Source organism: Colobus angolensis, unplaced genomic scaffold (genome assembly GCF_000951035.1).
Source record: "Colobus angolensis palliatus isolate OR3802 unplaced genomic scaffold, Cang.pa_1.0 Scaffold7, whole genome shotgun sequence".
Lineage (NCBI taxonomy): Eukaryota > Metazoa > Chordata > Mammalia > Primates > Cercopithecidae > Colobus > Colobus angolensis.
In genome coordinates this window covers 8,307,041-8,331,015 of record NW_012120709.1, presented here as the reverse complement: position 1 = coordinate 8,331,015, position 23,975 = coordinate 8,307,041, and the positions used below count along the sequence as shown (strand labels likewise).

The 23,975-nt window shown below is 39.5% G+C and overlaps 1 protein-coding gene across 1 annotated transcript in view; it reads right to left on the bottom strand.

The window, feature by feature from the left end:
- Positions 1-7,354: 7,354 nt before the first annotated feature.
- The window catches only part of CEP126 (centrosomal protein 126kDa), an 86,905-nt gene continuing 70,284 nt past the window's right edge, over positions 7,355-23,975 (bottom strand). Inside the window, exons 10-11 of the mRNA XM_011926614.1 lie at positions 15,888-15,952; positions 7,355-10,853 (exon numbers count right to left, since the gene is read on the bottom strand). Of these exons, the coding sequence (XP_011782004.1) occupies positions 10,809-10,853; positions 15,888-15,952 (110 nt within the window). The 3' untranslated portion in view covers positions 7,355-10,808. The remainder of the gene's footprint in view (positions 10,854-15,887; positions 15,953-23,975) is intronic.

Below are 23,975 nucleotides of genomic sequence, written 5' to 3'. Positions count from 1 at the left end.
CAAACTGGATGGCAAGCTATTAGTGGGTGAAGATATATTATTCCTTGTAACCAACATTGTTTTTAAAATACAATACAATATAAAAATATCAAAGGGCATCCGTTAGTTTTCTTATTCAAAAGAGTGAAAGCTACTGGCATTGACCGATAGAAAAGTTTATTGTTTTAAAACCACTAGAGGGCAGTCATTACATTAGTTTAAAAAAAGGCCAACTAACAGCTTAACACAAGTTGACCTAATTTTACAACTGATTATGATAGACACAAAATTACATTTAAAAAGATTGTCGGGCTGTTAATGTACTGTTATTTGAGGACCTATTACGTGGCACACATTGAGTTAGGGAGACATTGATGAATAAGCCATGTTCTAGAATGCAGTGAGAAGGTAAGTGTGATATTACAAGGCAGTTATGCATGTCGTTTGGCCTTATGTTTGCCTTTCCAGCCTCATATCCCGCCACTCCCCAACTTGCAACCTGAACTGCAATCATGCTGAGCTACTTGTAGTCACCTTGAGCACACTGTTCTGTCTTCCTGGAATATTTTTTGTGTCCCTCTTCACCTGGTGAACCACCACTTATACTCTAAGCCCCAATATCCTGATTTTTCCCAGACAGAAAAAAATATGTGCTTTCTCCACTTGACTCCTTCTGGGTCAAGTTCAGCCCTATTACAGTTGATTGCTTATGTCTCATTCCCCCAGGAAACTGAACCACTGGAGGGCAGGGAATATATCATTCATTTTTTTTTTCTGTAGCTGAGGTATAATGCCTGGCACATAGACAGTGCTTAACATAAATATTTAGTCAATGAGCAAATAGAAGTGCTATAAAGAGATACTGTAATGAATTTCTTTGTTATGTAATCTCTCAATTGATCTTCTACCCTCTCATTTTGTATATGCCACTAACATAGCACCTATTCAACTGCCAAAGCAAACCAACGACAGACTGTTTGACTTATTGATGGTGAGGGAGGGTTAGGCTTTACTGAATATGAAAGGGGAGGGGAATTCTGCAGGATGATTTAGGTTTCCCTAGTTATTTCCCCCATGATGACTTGCAAGATGATATTTACTTTAGGAATACAATAGCTAAGACTAACTTTTATTATTCCATCCCTTCCTTACTTTTGCAATATTTACTTGGCCAAGTAGGTAAAGCAGTTTTGTTTGCCATTTGGCTAGCAGCTAATGATGCTGACACCTTTGGTATTAAGAAGACAGGGTGCCAGCCGGGCGCAGTGGCTCACACCTGTAATCCTAGCACTTAGGGAGGCCAAGGCGGACAGATCACCTGAGGGCAGGAGTTCGAGACCGGCCTGGCCAACATGGTGACACCCCATCTCTACTAAAAATACAAAATTAGTCAGATGTGGCAGTGCATGCCTGTAATCCTAGCTACTATGGAGGCTGAGGCAGGAGAATTGCTTGAAACTGGGAGGTGGAGGTTGCAGTGAGCCAAGATGGCACCATTGCACTCCAGCCTGGGAGATAAGAGTGAAACTCCGTCTCAAAAAAAAAAAAAAAAAAAAAAAAAAAAAAAAAAAAAAAGACAGGGTTCCTAGTACATTCCACTGGTAGTCTATAAGGGCTTACAAGATTTGAAGTTTCAGTATGTCCTAAGTGCTCATATGGCAAATGAAACAATTCTCCACCCAATTGGTATATGCATTTGTTTATACAATTTTCATTATATGTTCACCTTAGTCACGTTTGTAAAAAGTTGAAAAAATATTTTTAGCTAATACTAAATCTTGTAAATAAGCCTATAGTGATAATCATCTGCAAAATTCTGCTCTGAAAAGAAACCTTGGCTGGGCGCAGTGGCTCACATCTGTAATCCTAGCACTTTGGGAGGCCAAGGTGGGCGAATCACTTGAGGTCAGGAGTTTGAGACCAGCCTGGCCAACATAGTGAAACGCTGTCTCTACTAAAAATACAAAAATTAGCCAGACGTGGTAGTGGGTGCCTGTAATTCCAGCTACTCGGAAGGCTGAGGCAGGAGAATCACTTGAACTTGGGCAGTGGAGGTTGCAGTGAGCCAAGATGGTGCCTCGGCACTCCAGCCTGGATGACAGAGTGAGACTCTGTCTCAAAAAAGAAAGCTGGTTGTACATGATAGAGGTTAAGTCACTTGTAAGGACAGATAGACTTTGGTTTGATTCTTGGATGTATCTTTCCCCACCTTTGCAACCTTGGGCACATTACTTAACCTTGCAACCCCTCAGTTCCCTTATTTGAATATGGACATAATAATAATACTTCTTTGGGTTCCTAGGGGGATTAGATGAAATCCTGCATATAAAGAGCTTTGCACAAGACTTGGCATATTGTAAGCTTTCCACAAACGTTAGCTGTTGTTACAGGAAAAGGTCTTCATTGCAAGATAAAATCTTTTTTTTCTTGGCATGTAGATATTTTTCCGTTTCAAATAAACAGCCCTTAACAGTTTTTTTTCTTCCACTGTGGCAATAAAAAGGAGTATTTTTGTCATTTTGGTAAGATATATACCATAAGCAAACGAGTGCTTGGGACTGTAAAAACCTTGGTGGTGAAGCCTCCCCTGTGGGATGCTGCAGGTCAGGGACAACTGGATGGGCCTCAAAAAGTCTCCCAGACTGTTTCCCCATTGATAGGGTTTGGATCTGTGTCCCCACCCAAATCTCGTGTTGAATTGTAATCCCCAGTGCTGGAGGTGGGGCCTGGTGGGAGGCGATTGGATCACGGAGGCGGTTTCTCATGGTTTAACACCACCCTCCCTTGGTGCTGTCTTCACGACAGTGAGTTATCGTGACATCTGGTTGTTTAAAAGTGTGTGGCACCTTTGTCCTCTCTTTCCTGCTCCTACCACATAAGATGTGCCTGCTTCCCCTTTGCCTTCTGCCATGATTGAAAGTTCCCTGAGGCCTCCGCAGAAGCCGAGCAGATGCCAGATCATGCTTCCTGTGCAGCCCGTGGAAACACGAGCCAATTAAACCTTTTTCTTTATAAATTACCCAGTTTCAGGTACTTCCTTATAGCAGGGCGAGAACAAACGAATCCACCCATCCATCCACAGAGTTCATAATCTTTACAGCCACTGCAGAAGCAGTAGGAAATATTGCTGCAGTAGCAAGCACCTTGAGGCTCTTTTACTACTTTGATGAGATGGAAATTTCTTTTCTTCAGTATCATTGATATTGGGCTTGGAATGGGGTTTTGAAACAGACTGTCTAAATTATTAACTCCTGTGGGCAAGAACATTACCCTGTATAATCTATATCAAGTAATATATATATATATTTAATACATTTAAAACTATTCAATATATGTTTTAATGTTTTATATAATTATAGTGATATTTGCTCCAAATCCCAAATTGGGACACGTAGTATAACAAAAGATTTAAAAAATTTTGAGAATTAAAAAAATTTTAACTTGTTATTTTGAAATAACTTTAGACTTACAGAAGAGTGGCCATAATGACACAAAGAGTTTCTGTTACCCAGCTTTCTCTAATGTTAACATCCTGCATTAACCAGGTACAGTTATCAAAACTAAGAAACTAATATTTGTATCTAACACTATTAACAAGTGACAGACTTTATTAGAATTCTACCATTCTTTTTAAAATGAATATCCTTATTCTGTTTCAGGGTCCAATCAAAGATATTATGAAACATTTTGTGGTCATGTGCTTTTGTCTCCTCAGATCTGTAACAGTCTCCATCTTTCCTTCTCTTTCATGATCTTGACATGTTTGGAACGTCCCTCAGTTTGAGTTTGTGTGATGTTTCTGTCTTGATTAAACTGAGTTCTGGGAAGAATACAGCAGAGGCGATGTAATCTTCTCAGTGCATCATATCACATTATATCAGGAGGTACAACATGATATTGACATGTCTTTTTCTTAGTAATTTTAACCTTGATCATTTGGTTCAGGTGATATCAACTAGATTTCTGTACTGTAAAATTACTTTTTTTCCCCTCTTTGTATTTAATACATATTTTGTGGGAGATACTTTGAGGCTCCATAAATATCCTGTTTCTTCTTAAAGTTTTTTTTTTTTTTTTTTGAGGTGGAGTCTTGCTCTGTCACCCAGGCTGGAGTGCAGTGGCGCGATCTCGGCTCACTGCAAGCTCCGCCTCCCGGGTTCATGCCATTCTCCTGCCTCAGCCTCCCAAGTAGCTGGGACTACAGGCGCCTGCCACCACGCCCGGATAATTTTTTGTATTTTTACTAGAGATGGGATTTCACCGTGTTAGCCAGGATGGTCTTGATTTCCTGACCTCGTGATCCACCCACCTCAGCCTCCCAAAGTGCTGGGATTACAGGCGTGAGCCACTGCACCCGGCCTCTTAAAGTTTTTAACAAATGTTAGCAGTCATTTGTGGATCTTGCTTGCAACAATTAATTGTGGTTTTCTAATGGTGATTTTTATATTTCTCTAATTTCTTCTACATTTATTAATTGGAATTCTACTGTAGAGTCATTCCTTCTTCCTCATCTATTTATTCAATCATTATTCATTATCAGTGTAGGCAAGTGTAATTTGTTTTATTCTTTTGGTTATAACAGAATATTATCATTATTTATTTTGTTGCTCAAATTGTTCCAGCTTTGGCATGGGGAGCTCTGTCAGGTTGGCTCCTGTGTCTTTTTGGAATGTCCCCATTTTCTTCATGTATTTATTTATTTATTTTGAGACAGAGCTTTGCTCTTGTTGCCCAGGCCAGAGCTCTGTCAGGTTGGCTCCTGTGTCTTTTTGGAATGTCCCCATTTTATTTATTTATTTATTTATTTAGAGACAGACCTTTACTCTTGTTGCCCAGGCCGGGGTACAATGGCACCATCTCGGCTCACCGCAACCTCTGCCTCCTGAGTTCAAGCGATTCTCTTGCCTCAGCCTCCCCGAGTAGCTGGGATATTAGGTGCCTGCCACCACGTCTGGCTAATTTTTTCTATTTTTAGTAGAGATGGGGTTTCTCCATGTTGGTCAGGCTGGTCTCAAACATCTGACCTCAGGTGATCTGCCCGCCTCGGCCTCCCAAAGTGCTGGGATTACAGGCGTGAGCCACCTGCGCCCAGCCCATTTTTATTTATATTTAATTTAGTACATCCTTACTCTGTATCTTGTATTTTGCCTGACCTAGCCCTGGATTCAATCACTTCTCTAAAAGCCCTGAATCCTTTATTAGAGAATGGTATTTAGAAACGAAGATCTGGGTGCGAAGTCTTCTGTGTGTCAGATCCCGTCAGCAAAGACATATATATGCGTATGTACTAACCTATGTAGACACACATATCTATATTTCTGTATCCATGTATTTGTATCTATAGTTCTAAAAGCATGAATTTATGCTCATATGTTGTTTTTAAAATTTTAAAAATTATTTATTTGTTTAGAGACGGGGTCTCACTTTGTTGCCCAGGTTGGAGTGCTGTGGTGCAATCATGGCTCACTGCAGCCTTGAACTTCTGGCCTCAAGTGATCCTCCTGCCTCAGTCTCCCGAGTAGCTAGGACTACAGGTACATGCCACCATGCCTGGCTATTTTATTTCAGTTTTTATAGAGACTGGGTCTTGCTGTGTTGCACAAGTTTGTTTCAAACTTTCGGCCTCAAGCAATCCTCCTTCCTCAGCCTCCCAAAATGTTGGGATCATAGGGGTGAACCATCGTGCCTGGCCTTGGTACCTTATTTTGAGACCCCTTAGCTAAATTGGGGTTCCAGTACCAGAGTCGCTAGCAACCCTACCCCAAAGGATATGAAGGGGAGATGGATGTGGGTGTTTACAGTGTGCCTTTCATGGGATACTTCTTTTACCTGGAGGATGGCCTAAGGCCTAGTTGCCTGTCCTGACTGGGAGTCTCTCACATGGGAACCTTGTTTATACTGGCAGGTGCCCTTGTGGCTCTTGTCTGATCTGTATCCACTTTGTGCCTGCCTGATCATCACTTTGGCACCGGGAGTTCAACCTTGTGCTCTCCCTGGTGTCCCCTGGTTCTTCAGATGGAAAGCACAAATTCAGTACATCACCACAACAGGAAGTAAGTTCAATGATTTTCACTTACAGATCCTGGGCAAGGAGGGAATAATGAGTCAGGAGGGCAGTCCTCTGTCCCTGGGTCATATAAGGCAGAAAGGAAGAGCCAGAGAGAAAGTGTGTCTAGCAGCATGTCTAAAGGAATGGAGTATGGGCCACTTTAACAAGCAAATGTCTAAATGGTCCATTTAAAGAGAGGCAGGAGAGCAGGGAGCCCAGTCTGCTAGGCAGGAGAGGTCCATCTAAGTTCTTGTCGCTGGCCACCAGCTTGAGCCATCCAGGTGTAATGTAGAACTGGAAATTGTGCCAAAGATGACTAAGCCCTGCTTTTGGGTTGAGAAAGTTAAACTTATATTCAAAATGGATGCTGAGAAACATAAAATTATAAGAATTCTCTATATATCTCCAACATCAATCCAGCACCACAAGTTTTATTCTAGTATTCCCCCTTTCTGGGAAAAGCAAAATAATAGAAACAAAAATCCAGATGAGTGGTTGTTCAGGGCTGTATGAAGGAATTTTTGGCATGATAGGGCTGTTCCGCATGGTACAGTAGTGGTGGGTATACAATGCTATGCATGTCAACACCTACACAATTCTACAAAGAGTGAATTTACTGTATGCAAGTAAGAAAAACATCCAGGATGTTGGAAGAATCCAACGTGGAATATAGATTGTGACAAATGAATCTAACCGTATTAAAATGAGTAAACTTGGTAAACTATCACTCCTGTAATCTTAGCGACTCAGGAGGCTGAGATGGGAAAGTGGTTTGAGGCCAGTGGTTCCAGTCTAGTCTGGGCAACACAGTGAGATCCCATCTCTAAAAAGAAAAAAAAAAAAAAAAAAAGCCGGGCATTGTGGTGCATGCCTTTAGTCCCAGAGACTGGGAGACTGAGGTGGGAGGATCTCTTGAGCCCAGGAGTTCGAGGCCACACTGAGCTATGATTGTGCCACTGCACCCCAGCCTGGGTGATAAAGTGAGACTCCCAACTCTTAAAAACAAAACAAAAACCCACCACAGTGAAGGTGGTAGAAAGGAAGGAACTGGCCTTAGTAACTTTGGAAAACTGTGTGTTGACTGAATAAGTAAGACTGGGCATGAAAAGAATGATAAAAATGCTGTACTTTAGTTGGCAAATTTGTTTCTCCTAAGTATGTGGATTAGCAATTCTGAAGCGAATTTTCATGTATATTAGAGTTAAATTAGTGCATGCATTGTGGCTCATGAGTGTCAGTTTTCTCAATGTCAAAGAAGATTCAAACATTTTGAGAATTTTTATATTAAAAATTTACAGAGATATAAAAACTAAATCACAGTTATACATTTAATTGATCATTTTTATTGTAAAGGGTAAATTACATGAAATTGACAAAATTTAGTACATGTAATATCTATCAAAATACATACGTGTGTGTATATTTATATATGTTTATAGTACAGTTTTCGCAAAAAGCTTCAACATTCATAAGAAACACAGACATAGTTATTCTGGTGCAACATGGATTTAAAATAAGGCCATGGTAATCCTCCCTGATGTCAATTTTCAAATGAAGACTGTGTAAATTTTTCTGACCAGTTATTAGACGCCCTGCCTCTCCCAAATGTGTTTAAACTTTTCTTTCGGTTATTTGATACCTTTTGCCCAAGAGACTACTATCTTTTTTTTTTTTTGAGACAGGGTCTCGCTCTGTCATTCAGGCTGAAGTGCAGTGGCATGATGCCTGATCACTGCAGCCTCTGCCCCCCGGGCTCAAGTGATCCTCCCACCTCAGCCTCCCCAGTATCTTGGACCACAGGCACACATCACCAAGCCCAGCTTTTTTTTTTTTTTTTGTATTTTTAGTAGAGACGGGGTCTTGCCATGTTACCCAGGCTGGTCTTGAATTCCTGAGCTCAAACGATCCACCTGCCTCAGCCTCCCAAAGTGCTGGGATTACAGGTGTGAGCCAGCATGCCTGGCCTGAGATTATGCTGTCTAATAAGTTTCATAAGTTTTTCCATTGAGGAAAGTGATGCTTTCTTTGATTTCCTCCAAATTTAATTCTCCACATTTGAAAGGAGACTCTTCTTTTCCTTAGAACTTGAAGATTCAGTGTGAAAGGGCATTTTTCTTTCTTATATTATTAAAAAAGTTATTTTTTAAAAAATAACATTTTTATTTATAATTTTATTTATTTATTTCTTGTGAGACGGAGTCTTGCTCTATTGCCAGGCTGGAGTGTAGTGGCGCAATCTCAGCTCACTGCAACCTCCGCCTCCAGGGTTCAAGTGATTCTCCTGCCTCAGCCTCCTGAGTAGCTGGGACTACAGGTGCACGCCACCACCCCCAGCTAATTTTTGTATTTTTAGTAGAGACAGGGTCTCACCATGTTGGCCAGGATGGTTTCCATCTTTTGACCTCGTGATCTGCCTATCTTGGCCTCCCAAAGTGCTGGGATTACAGGTGTGAGCCACCATGCCCAGTCAACATTTTAATATTTTATATAGAGATGGGGTCTTGCTGCATTGCCCAGGTTGGCCTCAAACTCCTGGGCTCAAGCAATCCTGCCTCGACCTTCCAAAGTGCTGGAATTACAGGCATGAGCCACTGTGTCCAGCCAAAAAATTTTATTTTTATTACATTTCCACTTTTATAGCATGCAAAGTGCTATTCTCTTCCACTTTAATTCACAAGGGATCTTTACTCTTTGTCTTCCCACTTTTGTCACTTTCAATGAACCCACCCTGTATCTACTAAAATTCTGGAGTAGCCATGGGCAGAATTGCATAAGAATTCTGGTCATACCACAGTTTCATAAAAGGACAATGTCATAATGTGCAAGTTCTAATAAAATGCAAATCTTATCTTGTTTCACCAGCTTACTATTTAGGCTTTTTTTCTTATTGGCCTATTCTGACTTTGGATTTTAACTATTTTCAACTATCTTTTGCTTGCAGAGGCATTCTTTGGTTCCTAAGAGGTGTTAAAGTGAGGGATTATTAACGGTGAAGCTAGTTTGGCATGCAGGATGCTGCTGTGTACATATATACTACTAGTGTACATGAACATAAACCCTTGTTTTTTGTTTTTTTTTTTTAATAAAAGTGAGTTTTCATCTGAGGTGCTTAGAATGATTCAGAAACAACTTGGCACACTCTTCTGGCCTGCTTACCCCCATTTAAATGTTATTTTATAAATTACATCTTAATTTACATAATTTTTTCTTGATAGTATAAAAATTCTCAAGTATTTTCTAAAAGGGCACACAACTTTCTATTTAAAAGTCTAAGCACTAAATTTTCTGTTGCCTTCCTAAATCCTACTCTTATAATTAAAAATATAGGAAAGCACAAATGTTTCCTTCATTAGATCAATTTTTTCACTAATTTTCTTCATTGAAAAAGTGAATTCATTTTCTGTTTTCCCTCATTTCATCCAATAGTTTCCATTTCTACCAACAAGGTGTGGCAGAAAGAGCATGGGTTTTGGAACCAGGTAAACCTGAGTTTGAATCTTGATTCTCTCACTGTAGGTAGCTATGTGGCTTTGGGTAAGTTTAACTTCTTTAAGCCTCCAGTTTCTTATCTGTAAAATGGAGACAAAAATACCCATGGTTTGGGTGACTGGTCAGATTAAATAAAAAACATATGCACAAAATCTGGTACATGGTAGGCATTCAACATGTTAATGCATTTCTCACTGCATCAAGTGTTTCAAAACTAATTATGGGGAGGAACGAAAATTTAGTAGTGTTATTAATAAAAGACCACATAACATGTTTTCTTAAAACTCTTAATTTCTAATTTTGATTCATTACCTTTTAAAATTTTTTTTAAATTTTGAGACCGGGTCTCACACTGTCACCCAGGCTGGTGTGCAGTGGCGACACACAGCTCACCGTAGCCTCAACCTCCCAGGTTCAAGTAATCCTCCTGGGCTTAAGTAATCCTCTTGCCTCAGACCCCAAGGAGCTGGGACTACAGGTGCATGCCACCATGCCTGGTTAATTTTTGTATTTTTTGTAGAGACAGGGTTGCCCAGGCTGGTCACGAACTCCTGAGCTCAAGCCATCTGCCCACCTTGGCCTGCAAAGTGCTGGGATTACAGGCATAAGCCAATGGCCCTAGCTTGATTCATGACATTTTAATGAAAAATTTCATGTTTTTTCTGTATGCCAAAGTGCCATGTATGAAATTTGGAAGAATTGATGTAATTGTACAGCCGTAGGAAGGCCTCCCTTCACCATACAAAAAGGTAACTTTTGCTCTATTGCTGCTACCAAGGGCCATTTTGTGGGATGTGGTGACTTTAGGAATATTTATTACACTGAAATGGGCAATTAAAAAATCAAAATATGCCATACTTTATAAACATCTTATCAGTAAGTTAGAGGTTTCATAAAAAGAGGTTTAATAAACAGAAATTTTATTTAACATATATTTCAACATGGAATCTATAAATTACAAAGGAGCACTATGAATTCTGTGGAAAAATGTTTGTTTGTTCTACTCACAAGCTTCATCCTTGTGGCATGTATTCAGAGCTAGGTTATGTCCTGCTTTTTGTTCAGGCAGGCATAATGTCTTTCATGGTATTCTCAGAACTTTGTTAAACTTCACTGCTTTGTTAAATGTCACTGCTCTGTTAAACTTCACTGCTCACAAAATCTGAGTTAGGACAAATGTTCACAAGGGTTGTTGCTCACATGTTTTCCTATGGCTGGTTTTGACAAAATAGTATTCATCTAGTCCTAGAGAAGTACATGAAAGGTCTTCTTAGACGGATTCTGCTGGAATTTATCTCTTGTCTCTGCAGCTGCTGGTTCTATCTTCTCTCTTCTCCTGGAAATCAGAGGGAGAAACAAGCATGCAAACACATGCTGAAACAGTGCAGCCACAAACTAGGCTAGTATGCCAAATAGTGGCATATTCAATATATCCTGACATCATTCTCCCAGGTAATGATTTTAAGGTTGGAGAGGACTTTACAGATTATTTACCTCAACCCTTATGTTATTTTCATCAGTACCTTTCTACTCTAAAAGGTAAAATTCCCATTTTGAAAATGTCCAATTTTACAATTTCATTAAAAATTCAGGGTTCAGGCTGGGCGCAGTGGCTCACGCCTGTAATCCCAGCACTTTGGGAGGCTGAGGTGGGCAGATCACAAAGTCAGGAGTTCGAGACCAGCCTGGCCAATATGGTAAAACCCTGTCTGTACTGAAAATACAAAAATTAGCTGGGTGTGGTGTTATGTGCCTGTAATCCCAGGTGCTCGGGAGGCTGAGGAATCACTTGAACCTGGGAGGCGGAGGTTGCAGTGAGCCCAGATCGCTCCACTGTACTCCAGCCTGGGTGACAGAGCAAGATTCTGTCTCAAAAAAAAAAATAATAATAATAAAATAAAATAAAAATTCAGGGTTCAAAGTGAAATGATAAATTCCAATTTATTTGCACCTGCATTTAAAGCTCTTTATTTAAAATTTTCTACTAGATAAATTCTGTTACCAATAAATCTCTATAGTGTTGTATAGCAGAAACGGGAGTTCTTGTGAAAACAATGTCCAATGGAACTAATGATGAAAGGGCCTGGAACCCACATCGGTAGGCACGTCAGAAGGAAACCTATGGGAATGTTAGCCCCTGTGTCCCTCTCCAGTTGTCTCTCTCCCTCTTTGTAATGAATCTGTTTCATTTAGTCCCGGGAAGTTATTTTCTCCTTTTCAGTCTCTGAAATAATATTCATTTGGCTAACTCTGAAGCTTTTCTCAGAATTCAGAATGTTGTTCATCTCCTATATGTTCATATACCTGTGAAGTTAGCGCTTTTTACACTGATGTATAAGAGACTGCTTATTTTTATGTTTCCTCTATCAGACTGTACCCATCAGGAAAACAAAGCCATTATAAGAATTATAGGACTAAGGTATTTATTACAGGAATTACATTTTGCCAAATACAGGAGCTGGGAAAATGAGGGTCTGGAAAAGGAAAACTGAAGGATCAGAGTATATGGGGCAAAGCATAAAAATGTAGCCTGCTCTACTGTGGCGTGCCAGTCAGGATCAGAGAAAGGATGACTAAGCAGGCTGTTTGAAACACTGGTGTGGGAAACACATTGAAGCTTGCAGGGAAATCGGATAATCTAAGCATGCCCAAGCTGCTGAAGTGGAACTATGAAGGGGGAGCTTGCTGGGGAAATCTATGGAAACTGCTGAATGTGGAATGAGTCTGCTTTTCTGAAGCTACTGTCTTCAGGTCCGCAGCCCAGTGCCTGGTGGTGGGCCCGGGGCTGCTGTTGGCCAGCAGGGCCTGTAGTCATGAAGATGCTACAGAGTAGAGAGGAGTGAGCTGCTGGGCACCTTTGTATTTGTCCATCACTGACTAACCATGATCAAGATCTTCCAACAATAATGGCTTCTGGTCACTTTTGCCTTCTTCTGTGGCGAAAATTTCTAACCTAGAAATGTGAATCCTAGCCTTAGCAAAGTTGGCTATTTTGTGCTCATGATGTATTCTTAGAATGTAGCAAAGTTTCTGGCACATAGACAGCACTTAATATTTAATAAACGAAAGAAGAAATGGAAGACCATTTATACACTGCAAATGAGAAGCAAAGCAAAATTGGTCACTGAGACATGAAAGTGTTTCATAAATCTCTTTCTTGACTGTAACAGTTAATTCAACATTTATGTAGTACTGCTGTTTTATTGAGATTGGTGACTAAGAGAAGTCCAGCAAAAGAAGAATTTGTCACTGTATGTCCAGTACTGTCAATGGGAGAGGGTACTTGGATTGACTCCTTCACTGGCTTTCCTCATCAGTGCAGGCTACACTTTGATCCCCTTCCTCAAGAACTCCCAGATGGACAAAGGACAGGGGAACAAGAAGGGTAGGCGACTTTCTTGTTTGTCCTCACTGTTTCTAGACCAGTGTTTCTCATCCTTCGCTTCCCATTCAAATTCTTCAGAGAGCTTAGAAATATCTAAATGCTGAAGCTGCTCTCAGGTACGACCCAGGCATCAATATTTTTTAAAGTTCTCCATGTGATTCCAATGTGTATCCATGTTTATGTTTCTATGTGAAGTTAGTGCTTCACATAGAACTAACTTGTGTTTCAAAGTTAGCTAGCAGCATTGGTATTACCTACTCACATCCCAGACCTACTACATTAGAAAATGTATTTACCAAGATCTGTAGGTGGTACAAAGTACACTAAAGTTTAAAAAGTACTGTTTCAGACCATTTTTACCAGAACCCAGTGCCAAGGCAAAAAATAAAGATTCAGTAACGTCTAGTTTTAACACTGCATGTTCTCACTCATAAGTGGGAGTTGAACAATGAGAACACATGGACGCAGGGAGGGGAACATCACACACCAGGGCCTATCGGGGGTGGGGAGGTAGGGGAGGGAGAGCATTAGGGGAAATACCTAATGTAGATGATGGGTTGATGGGTGCAGCAACCCACCATGGCACGTGTTGACCTAGGTAACAAACCTGCACGTTCTGTACATGTATCCCAGAACTTAAAGTATAATTTAAAAAAAAACAACTCTAAAGACACAGAAGAGATATGGATCCTTAATGATGTACACTTCTTAGCAGTTTTTCAATTAGGATACACGTCTAAAATTATTTGAAGATTGGTACACTAATACCTGTTTCTGCTCCCAGGACTGATGAAAATACTCTGAATATAAAAATGTTCATATTCTGTAGACAGCCCAGAAATAATGTTGCACTCTTATAACCATCTGATCTTCAACAAAGTTGATGGAAAACAAGCAATGGGGAAAGGATTCCCCATTCAATTAATGGTGCTGGGATAAGTGGCTAGCCATGTGCAGAAGACTGAAGCTGGACCCCTTCCTTATGCCATATACAAAAATCAACCCAAGATGGATTAAAGACTTAAATAAAGCCTAAAACTATAAAAACCCTAGAAGATAACCTAGGAAACACCATCCTGGACATAGGCCCTAGTAAAGAATTCATGATGAAGACACCAAAAGCAATCGCAAGAAAAGCAAACATTGACAAATGGAACCTAACTAGACTAAAGAGCTTCTGCACAGCAAAATAAACCATCAATAGAGTAAACAGACAGCCTACAGAATGGGAGACAATATTTGCAAACTACACATCTGACAAAGTTCTAACATCCGGAATCTTTTTAAAAAGTCTTTTTGAGATAGAGTTTTGCTCTTGTCGCCCAGGCTGGAGTGCAATGGCGCAATCTCGGCTCACTGCAACCTCCACCTCCCAGATTCAAGCGATTCTCCTGCCTCAGCCTCCTGAGTATTTGAGACTACAGGTGCACACCACCAAGCCCGACTAATTTTTTATATTTTTAGTAGAGACAGGGTTTCACCAGGCTGGTCTCAATCTACTGACCTCAGGTGATCTGCCAGCCTCAGCCTCCCAAAGTGCTGGGATTACAGACGTGAGCCACTGTGCCTGGCCTAATATTGAGAATCTATAAGGAACCTAAAACAAATTAACAAGCAAAAAACAACCCCATTAAAAAGTGGGCAAAGAACATGAACAGACATTTTTCTTTTTTTTTTTTGAGACGGAGTCTCGCTATCACCCAGGCTGGAGTGCGGTGGCCGGATCTCAGCTCACCGCAAGCTCCGCCTCCCAGGTTCATGCCATTCTCCTGCCTCAGCCTCCCGAGTAGCTGGGACTACAGGTGCCCGCCACGTCGCCCGGCTAGTTTTTTGTATTTTTTAGTAGAGATGGGGTTTCACCGTGTTAGCCAGGATGGTCTCGATCTCCTGACCTCGTGATCCACCCGTCTCGGCCTCCCAGAGTGCTGGGATTACAGGCTTGAGCCACCGCGCCCGGCCGAACAGACATTTTTCAAAGGAAGACACACATGTCAACAAACATATGAAAAAACCTCAACATCACTAATCATTTAAAAAATGCAAATCAAAACCACAATGAGATAGCATCTCACACCAGTGAGAATGGCTATTATTAAAAAGTAAAAAAATAGCAGATACTGGTGAGGCTGCGGAGAAAAGGGAATTCTTATACACTGCTGGTGGGAATGCAAATTACTTCAGTCATCGTGGAAAGCAGTGTGGCGACTTCTTAAAGAACTTAAAACAGAAGTACCATTCAACCCAGCAGTCCCATTATTGGGTATACACCCTGAAGGAATGCAAATCCTTCTATCTTAAAGACATGCAGGGGTATGTTCATTGCAGCACTATTCACAAAGACATGGAATCAACCTAAATGCCCATCAATCGTAGACTGGATAGAGAAAATGTGGTATATGTAAACCATAGAATACTATGCAGCCATAAAAAAGACCAAGATCATGTCCTTTGCAGCAACATGGATAGAGCTGGAGGCCATAATCCTAAGTAAACTAATACAGGAACCGAAAACCAAATACCACACCTTCTCACTTATAAGTGGGAGCTAAACATTGAGTACACATGAACACAAAGACGGGAACAACAGACATTGGGGCCCAATTGAGGCCATGGAGGATGGGAGGAAGGAGAGGATTGAAAAACTACCTATCAGGTACTCTGCTTATTACCTGGGTGGTGAAATAATCTGTAAATCAAACCCCTGCGATACACAATTTACCTATTTAACAAACCTGCACATGTACCCCTGAGCCTAAACGTTAAAAAAAACGTCATATTCTGACCTTTCACATTTTTTTTAAATGAGAGGATATTTGCATAATTCTAACAAACCGTCTTATAATAAAAAGCTGATTGAGGAGAGAACCTCTATAAACCAATCCCAAGAAATATTAATATTAATACAGGGTTCTTACCTGTATTGATATGTACATAAAATCAGAAGTTTCCTAGAAAAAGAAAAAAAGAACTTCTTCAAATACTTACCAGAAGTGGTATTATTTGTAAAGTATTTTTGATGGATGGGTTTTTGCAAATGGATTCTTGTATATCTGAAAAAATTATACCACAATACCAAAATAATTTAGTTACATATACAGAAATAGAAGAATGACTAATGAATCAATTATTAAATTCTGATGTATCAAAATATTCAAAATTGAGTAAGAAACTTTTTTCTATCACCCCCCAGAAATAGTCTTTATACTTATATTAGGTCCAAAAATGGAAGTAATTTGATTATAAACAATTACATAAAGCTTATGTTGATGAAAGAGAATTCCTAGTACTTTTACTATTATATAACAATCTTCATTCAAATGTTATTTTTTTCTTTCTTTTTTTTTAATCACAAATATTAATTTCATCCTTGGAGCTTCTCAGAAAAAAAGAGATGTTTATTTAGTTATTGAGGCATAAAAAATTGAGTAACTTGGTTCCCTTTTCAATTTTTAGATTTTTGTCTATATAATAGCAAGTATCTGAGCAAAAGAAAAATAATTCATGCAGAATCTTTTACAGGAAGCATTTAAATATGTGGAAGTATCAAATAAAAATTTAAAAATTCTCCAATTATTGACTTAAATTTTTTTCTTTATCTGCATAATTTTACATCTTAAACTCATAGCCTTAGTTCATGATTGTAGCTCCCTGCTTTTTATTAACATATTATTTTTAAATTGTTTTAATTTAAAAATACAGAGTATATAATATATGCATATTTCAATTAATACGTATAAAGTTAATGTCTGTGTAACCACCTAGATTAAGAAATTTGAACATTATCACTGCCTTGGAAGCTTCCCGTCACTTCCTGCCTACACAGTGCCCTACGGATTTCATTTCCTTCCCTCACCCAAAGAGGTAACCAACCCACTATACTGGTTTGATTCTTTGTGATTTTAGCACATATTAATTGCAAGCATGCAAAATAATAGTTTAGTTTTAGCTGTTTTTAGACTTCATATAAATAGAATTGTACTCTCTTTATTCTCCTGTGATTTACTTTTTTTGCCCCAAATTATAAATTTTTAGATTCATCAATGATGATGTGTGTAGCTGTAGTTTGTTTATTTTCTTTTTGTTTTTTCTCTTGCTCCTTCAGTTTGGAAAATTTTTTATTGACTTATATTCAAGTTCACTGATTCGTCAGTGGTGTCTTGAGTCTAATGATGAACACATATAAAACATCTTCCATTTCTGTTACTTTTCTTTCTCACACATCTGTCTCTTATAGTTTTCATCTCTCTGCTGAAATTCTCCATCTGTTCATGCACGTTGTCTCTCTCTCTTGTGTTATTCATCTTTCCCACTATAACCTTTAGCATATTAGTCATAGTTATTTAAGTTACCTGATAGTTCCAACATCTTGGTCATCTCTGCATCTTACTCATTGCTTGCTTTGTCCCTTGATAGTGTTTTTTTTCTCTTGTTCTTTTGGTATGTCTCATAATTTTTGACTGAATGCTGGATATCATTTTTGGAATGCTAGGAACCGAGGCAGATAGTATTTGTGTCTTGAAATGAGTATATCCACTTCTGCCACTTCTGCTAGGTCACTGGAGGGTATGTGTGTGTGTAGGTGTGTGTAGTATGTATGTGTAGATGTTTAAAACCTTAATAGGGAATTTGAGCTTTTTTTTTTTTTTTTTTTTGAGACAGGGTCTCCCTCTGTTGCCCAAGCTGGAGTGCAGTGCTGTGATCACGGCTCATCGGCTCATTGCAGCCTTGACCTCCTTGGGCTCAGGTTATCCTCCCACTTCAGCCTCTGGAGTAGCTGGGACCACAGGCATGTGCCACCATGCCTGACTAATTTTTTTTGAATTTTTTGTAGATACAGGGTTTCACCATGTTGCCCAGCTGGTCTCAAACTCCTGGGCTCAAGCGATCTGCCTGCCTCAGCCTCCCTGAGTGGGTTTGGGTTTTGTTGTTGCTGCAGCCAACTACAGCACATTACTAACATTACTAATTTCAAATTCCATTAGTGTTACTCTGTACTTATGCAGGCGTCTTGGAGAGTCCCCCTACCCCTTGAAATGTTCCTGTTCTGCCCTCATGTTTTGGCCTTCCTACATGTGTGTACAGTAGAAGGGATCTCTCTCTATGCCCTTGCCTGTCTCCCAGTAGTAGATTTATTTGTTACTTGGTACTTGCTGGTCTGGTGGTGGGGAAGTAGGGTAATTTTTCTGTTGCGCTGGTCCAGGCTCAGTCTTAAGCAGACCCTGTGTGCCCCCCGCTTTCTCCTGCTCCTCCTTCCCATGACAGTTAACTTTGCCTTGTATCTTTGGCAGGTTCTGTGCAAGAGAATTTTAGACCCCTCCTCTAACAGTAGGATACCTCTAATGGTTTTGGCCCAGGAATGTTTCTTGCTCCTCTCCCAGGGGTAGAGGCTTTTTTCCTTTACTTTTTCCCTATCCCCACTAAGTCTTCACCTGTGCCTTGAGAGCAATCAAGAAGATATGCTGCCTCTGTCCCAGATGGCCTTTATTCTGCAGGGGGAAACGTTCTGTATGGGGGGCGCTTCATGGCTTTCCTACAGCAGTGGCTGCTGCCCTTTGTCAGGTCTGCACTACTGAGGAAGGGTTTCTCTTGTCTCCTGTTCTGCCTCCTATTTTCCTCATGAACACTCAGTGTAGATCCATGGAGAAGAATCTGAGTAGGGTGAAGTTCCCTTTTGCCTCTGGCTCCCAGAGGTTCTACATCCTCACAGTAGTCCCCATTCATCTTTTAGCAATCTGTTGAAGATTTAAACAGAATTTCTAAGATCAGCTTGTATGCAACCCGACATTTCCCTCTCATATTCTCCCATGGGTGAGAAAATGTTCACGACCTGTCTCTCTTTAGATGTTTCTGTGTTTTCTTGGATGCTAGGCTACTTGGTTGTGATGTGACCTCAGCTCTCTAATTGGCTCAAGAAAAGTTATACTTTTGCCATTTATCTTTTATTGTTCCTAGAATGGGATGGATACATTCTGGCCTTCCACATTTTAGGAGGAAATATAATATGTGTGTGGTTCTGAACGATAGGTGATTTTTGCCACCCAGGGGATATTTGGTAAAGTCTGGGAGCACTTGTCATGATAGGGAAGTGCTATGGCATCTAGTGGGTAGAGGCCAGGGATGCTGCTAAACATGTTACAATGCACTAGACAGTCTCCCACAATAAAGCATTATCCAGTTCAAAATGTCAACGGTGCTGAGGTAGAGAAAACCTGATAGATACATAAAGTATTTCTATTATTGTTCAGATCTAAATATTTAGAAATTCCTATGATATTTTTTTCCTTCAGAATCATGATTTATTTAGAAACTTGTTTCTTAATGGTTATCTTTTAGTTAGTAGATTTTAGGTAAATTGCATTGTGGTTAGAGGATGTGGGCTGTGTGACTCCAATCCTTTGAAATGTGTTAAGGCTTGTTTCATGGTCTTATATATGATTCATTTTATAAATGTTGTATATTTACTTACAAAGAACATATCCCTTTGATCAGGTTTGTTAATCACATTTAATTTTTATATATCTTTTGATTTTTAAAATCTATTTGTTCTATCAATTACTGACAATGGTATGTTAAAATCACCCACCATGGTTAAAAATATTTTATATATTTTGAGGCTGTGTTCTTAAGTGCATATAAAAATCTTATGTATTTCTTCTGAAGTAAGACTTTGCTCATCATAAAGTGATTTTTTTTTTTTTTTTTTTTGAGACGGAGTCTTGCTCTGTTGCCCACCTGGAGTGCAGTGGCGCAATCTCGGCTCACTGCAACCTCCACCTCCCAGATTCAAGCGATTCTCCTGCCTCAGCCTCCTGAGTAGCTGGGACTACAGGCACGCACCACCACACTCAGATAATTTTTGTATTTTCAGTAGAAACGGTGTTTCACCATGTTGGCCAGGATGGTCTCGATCTCTTGACCTTGTGATCTGCCTGCTTCGTCCTCCCAAAATGCTGGGATTACGGGAGTGAGCCACTGCGCCTGGCCCAAAGTGATACTTTTTATGTCTAATAATGCTTTCTATTTAAAAGTGAATCAAAACCAGCTTTCCTTTGGTTAAAACTTGCTTGGTATACCTTTTCCATCTTTTTTGCTTTCAGTTTTTTAATATCCTTATGTTTTAAATGTATTGTTTATAAACAGAATACAGTTTCAATGTAAAGTTCCATTTAACAACCTCTTTTAACTGTAGCAGTTACTACAGTTACAGTTATTGTAAATATACTCCTACATACAATCTTACAGTATTTCTTCTATGTTTATTTTTCTCTCCTTTGTTGCTTTATTTCTGATTGATTTGTTAGCTGTGCCACTTTTCCTTCTCTACCAGTTTGGAAGCTGTATATTACATTTCTAGTTCTTTAGTTGTGACTCTAGTAATTATCACAGGCATACTTCAGTTATCAATATCTAACTTTAATCTAGGACTTTACCCAATTCCCTAACAATGTAAACATGCTACTATACTTTAACTCCATTTATGCCCTCTGAACTTATGTCCTATTATTGATAGGTATTCTAATTCCAACCTTTTTCTCTCTGAAACATACACTACTTTATTATGTTTATTGTTTTATGCAATGTTTGTTGAAATTTACTCTCTCAGACTGTCCATCTGAGGTTAACTACACTTTCTGCCTGGTGAAGTGCAGTGAGAATTTTCTTTAGCAAGTCTGCTGTTAACAAAGTCTCTTGGTTTTTGTCTGAACATATTTTTAATTCACCCCTCTTCTTGAGAGACATTTTCATGTTAAGAAGGTATTAAATGGCTGGGTGTGGTGGCTCACGCCTGTAATCCCAGCACTTTGGGAGGCCAAGGAAGAGTGGATCATGAGGTCAGAAGATCGAGACCATCCTGGCTAATACGGTGAAACCCCATCTCTACTAAAAAATGCAAAAAATTAGCCAGGCGTGGAGGCGGGCGCCTGTAGTCCCAGCTGAACCTGGGAGGCGGAGCTTGCAGTGAGCTGAGATTGAACCATTGCATTCCAGCCTGGGCGACAAAGCGAGACTCCGTCTCAAAAAAAGAAGGTATTAAATTTGCAAGTTACTTTCTCTCAGCACATTGGACATGTTATCAATATCTCCTGATCTTTTTTCATTGTTTTCTGCCTTTTTTGTTGCTGATTAAAGTTAACTGTGATGTATCTTGTGGTAATTTCTTTTTATTTATTCTGAAATATGTTGGGTTGTTGAACTTGTAGGTTGGTATCGTTCATCACATTGGGAAAGTTGTCAACCATTATCACTTTAGATATTGTTTCTGGCCTTTCAGGCTTTTTAATTTACTCTTTTGTGTCTTTTAAGCTCTATATCATATTTTCCATCTCTTTGTCTCTCTAAAATATATTGTGGATAAATTTCTTTGATTCATGTTCTAGTTTACTAATTCTCTCTTCGGATGTCTGTAATCTGGTGGTTAAACCATCTACTAAATTTTACGTTCCAATTATTATATTTTCAATTTCCAGGCATTCTATTTGGGCCCTTTTTCAAATCTGTTTGTTCTTTCTTTATAGTTTCTTATTTCCTGCATGTTTAAGTATAAAAATGACTGCATTTTTGCATTTTAAAACTTACTTCTGATAACTTTAGAGCATACAAGCACAGTTATTTATAGTTTGTGCCTGGTCATTTCGTTATCTAAATCCTTTCTGGGTCTGTTTATTCTGTTTTATGGATTCTTTTGATTTTTTTTTTCTTGGTGCCTTTTTTTGTTATGGATTAACTTATTTACTTTTTTTTTGTGGGCTGCTCATTTTCCTTGGATTTCACTTATGATAATTCTATGAGGACTGGAATATAGGTCTAGATATAAATGTACTTTTCCCAAGTGTTTTGGAATACTACCAGTTTGAAATCATTCTAAATTAAATTCTTTGCTTGAGATCTTAAGAACTACTCAGGTAATGTGAGTATGGGCTGTAAATTAGTGTGATACTTGTACTAGACTGTGATTCTACATTCTCAGGGATCATTTTTCCTCTATCATCTGCTCAATACTGAAGTTTAAAAAATGCAAGCTTTTTTTTTTTTTTTTTTTGAGACAGGGTCTCCCTCTGTTGCCCAAGCTGGAGTGCAGTGCTGTGATCACGGCTCATCGGCTCATTGCAGCCTTGACCTCCTTGGGCTCAGGTTATCCTCCCACTTCAGCCTCTGGAGTAGCTGGGACCACAGGCATGTGCCACCATGCCTGACTAATTTTTTTTGAATTTTTTGTAGATACAGGGTTTCACCATGTTGCCCAGCTGGTCTCAAACTCCTGGGCTCAAGCGATCTGCCTGCCTCAGCCTCCCTGAGTGGGTTTGGGTTTTGTTGTTGCTGCAGCCAACTACAGCACATTACTAACATTACTAATTTCAAATTCCATTAGTGTTACTCTGTACTTATGCAGGCGTCTTGGAGAGTCCCCCTACCCCTTGAAATGTTCCTGTTCTGCCCTCATGTTTTGGCCTTCCTACATGTGTGTACAGTAGAAGGGATCTCTCTCTATGCCCTTGCCTGTCTCCCAGTAGTAGATTTATTTGTTACTTGGTACTTGCTGGTCTGGTGGTGGGGAAGTAGGGTAATTTTTCTGTTGCGCTGGTCCAGGCTCAGTCTTAAGCAGACCCTGTGTGCCCCCCGCTTTCTCCTGCTCCTCCTTCCCATGACAGTTAACTTTGCCTTGTATCTTTGGCAGGTTCTGTGCAAGAGAATTTTAGACCCCTCCTCTAACAGTAGGATACCTCTAATGGTTTTGGCCCAGGAATGTTTCTTGCTCCTCTCCCAGGGGTAGAGGCTTTTTTCCTTTACTTTTTCCCTATCCCCACTAAGTCTTCACCTGTGCCTTGAGAGCAATCAAGAAGATATGCTGCCTCTGTCCCAGATGGCCTTTATTCTGCAGGGGGAAACGTTCTGTATGGGGGGCGCTTCATGGCTTTCCTACAGCAGTGGCTGCTGCCCTTTGTCAGGTCTGCACTACTGAGGAAGGGTTTCTCTTGTCTCCTGTTCTGCCTCCTATTTTCCTCATGAACACTCAGTGTAGATCCATGGAGAAGAATCTGAGTAGGGTGAAGTTCCCTTTTGCCTCTGGCTCCCAGAGGTTCTACATCCTCACAGTAGTCCCCATTCATCTTTTAGCAATCTGTTGAAGATTTAAACAGAATTTCTAAGATCAGCTTGTATGCAACCCGACATTTCCCTCTCATATTCTCCCATGGGTGAGAAAATGTTCACGACCTGTCTCTCTTTAGATGTTTCTGTGTTTTCTTGGATGCTAGGCTACTTGGTTGTGATGTGACCTCAGCTCTCTAATTGGCTCAAGAAAAGTTATACTTTTGCCATTTATCTTTTATTGTTCCTAGAATGGGATGGATACATTCTGGCCTTCCACATTTTAGGAGGAAATATAATATGTGTGTGGTTCTGAACGATAGGTGATTTTTGCCACCCAGGGGATATTTGGTAAAGTCTGGGAGCACTTGTCATGATAGGGAAGTGCTATGGCATCTAGTGGGTAGAGGCCAGGGATGCTGCTAAACATGTTACAATGCACTAGACAGTCTCCCACAATAAAGCATTATCCAGTTCAAAATGTCAACGGTGCTGAGGTAGAGAAAACCTGATAGATACATAAAGTATTTCTATTATTGTTCAGATCTAAATATTTAGAAATTCCTATGATATTTTTTTCCTTCAGAATCATGATTTATTTAGAAACTTGTTTCTTAATGGTTATCTTTTAGTTAGTAGATTTTAGGTAAATTGCATTGTGGTTAGAGGATGTGGGCTGTGTGACTCCAATCCTTTGAAATGTGTTAAGGCTTGTTTCATGGTCTTATATATGATTCATTTTATAAATGTTGTATATTTACTTACAAAGAACATATCCCTTTGATCAGGTTTGTTAATCACATTTAATTTTTATATATCTTTTGATTTTTAAAATCTATTTGTTCTATCAATTACTGACAATGGTATGTTAAAATCACCCACCATGGTTAAAAATATTTTATATATTTTGAGGCTGTGTTCTTAAGTGCATATAAAAATCTTATGTATTTCTTCTGAAGTAAGACTTTGCTCATCATAAAGTGA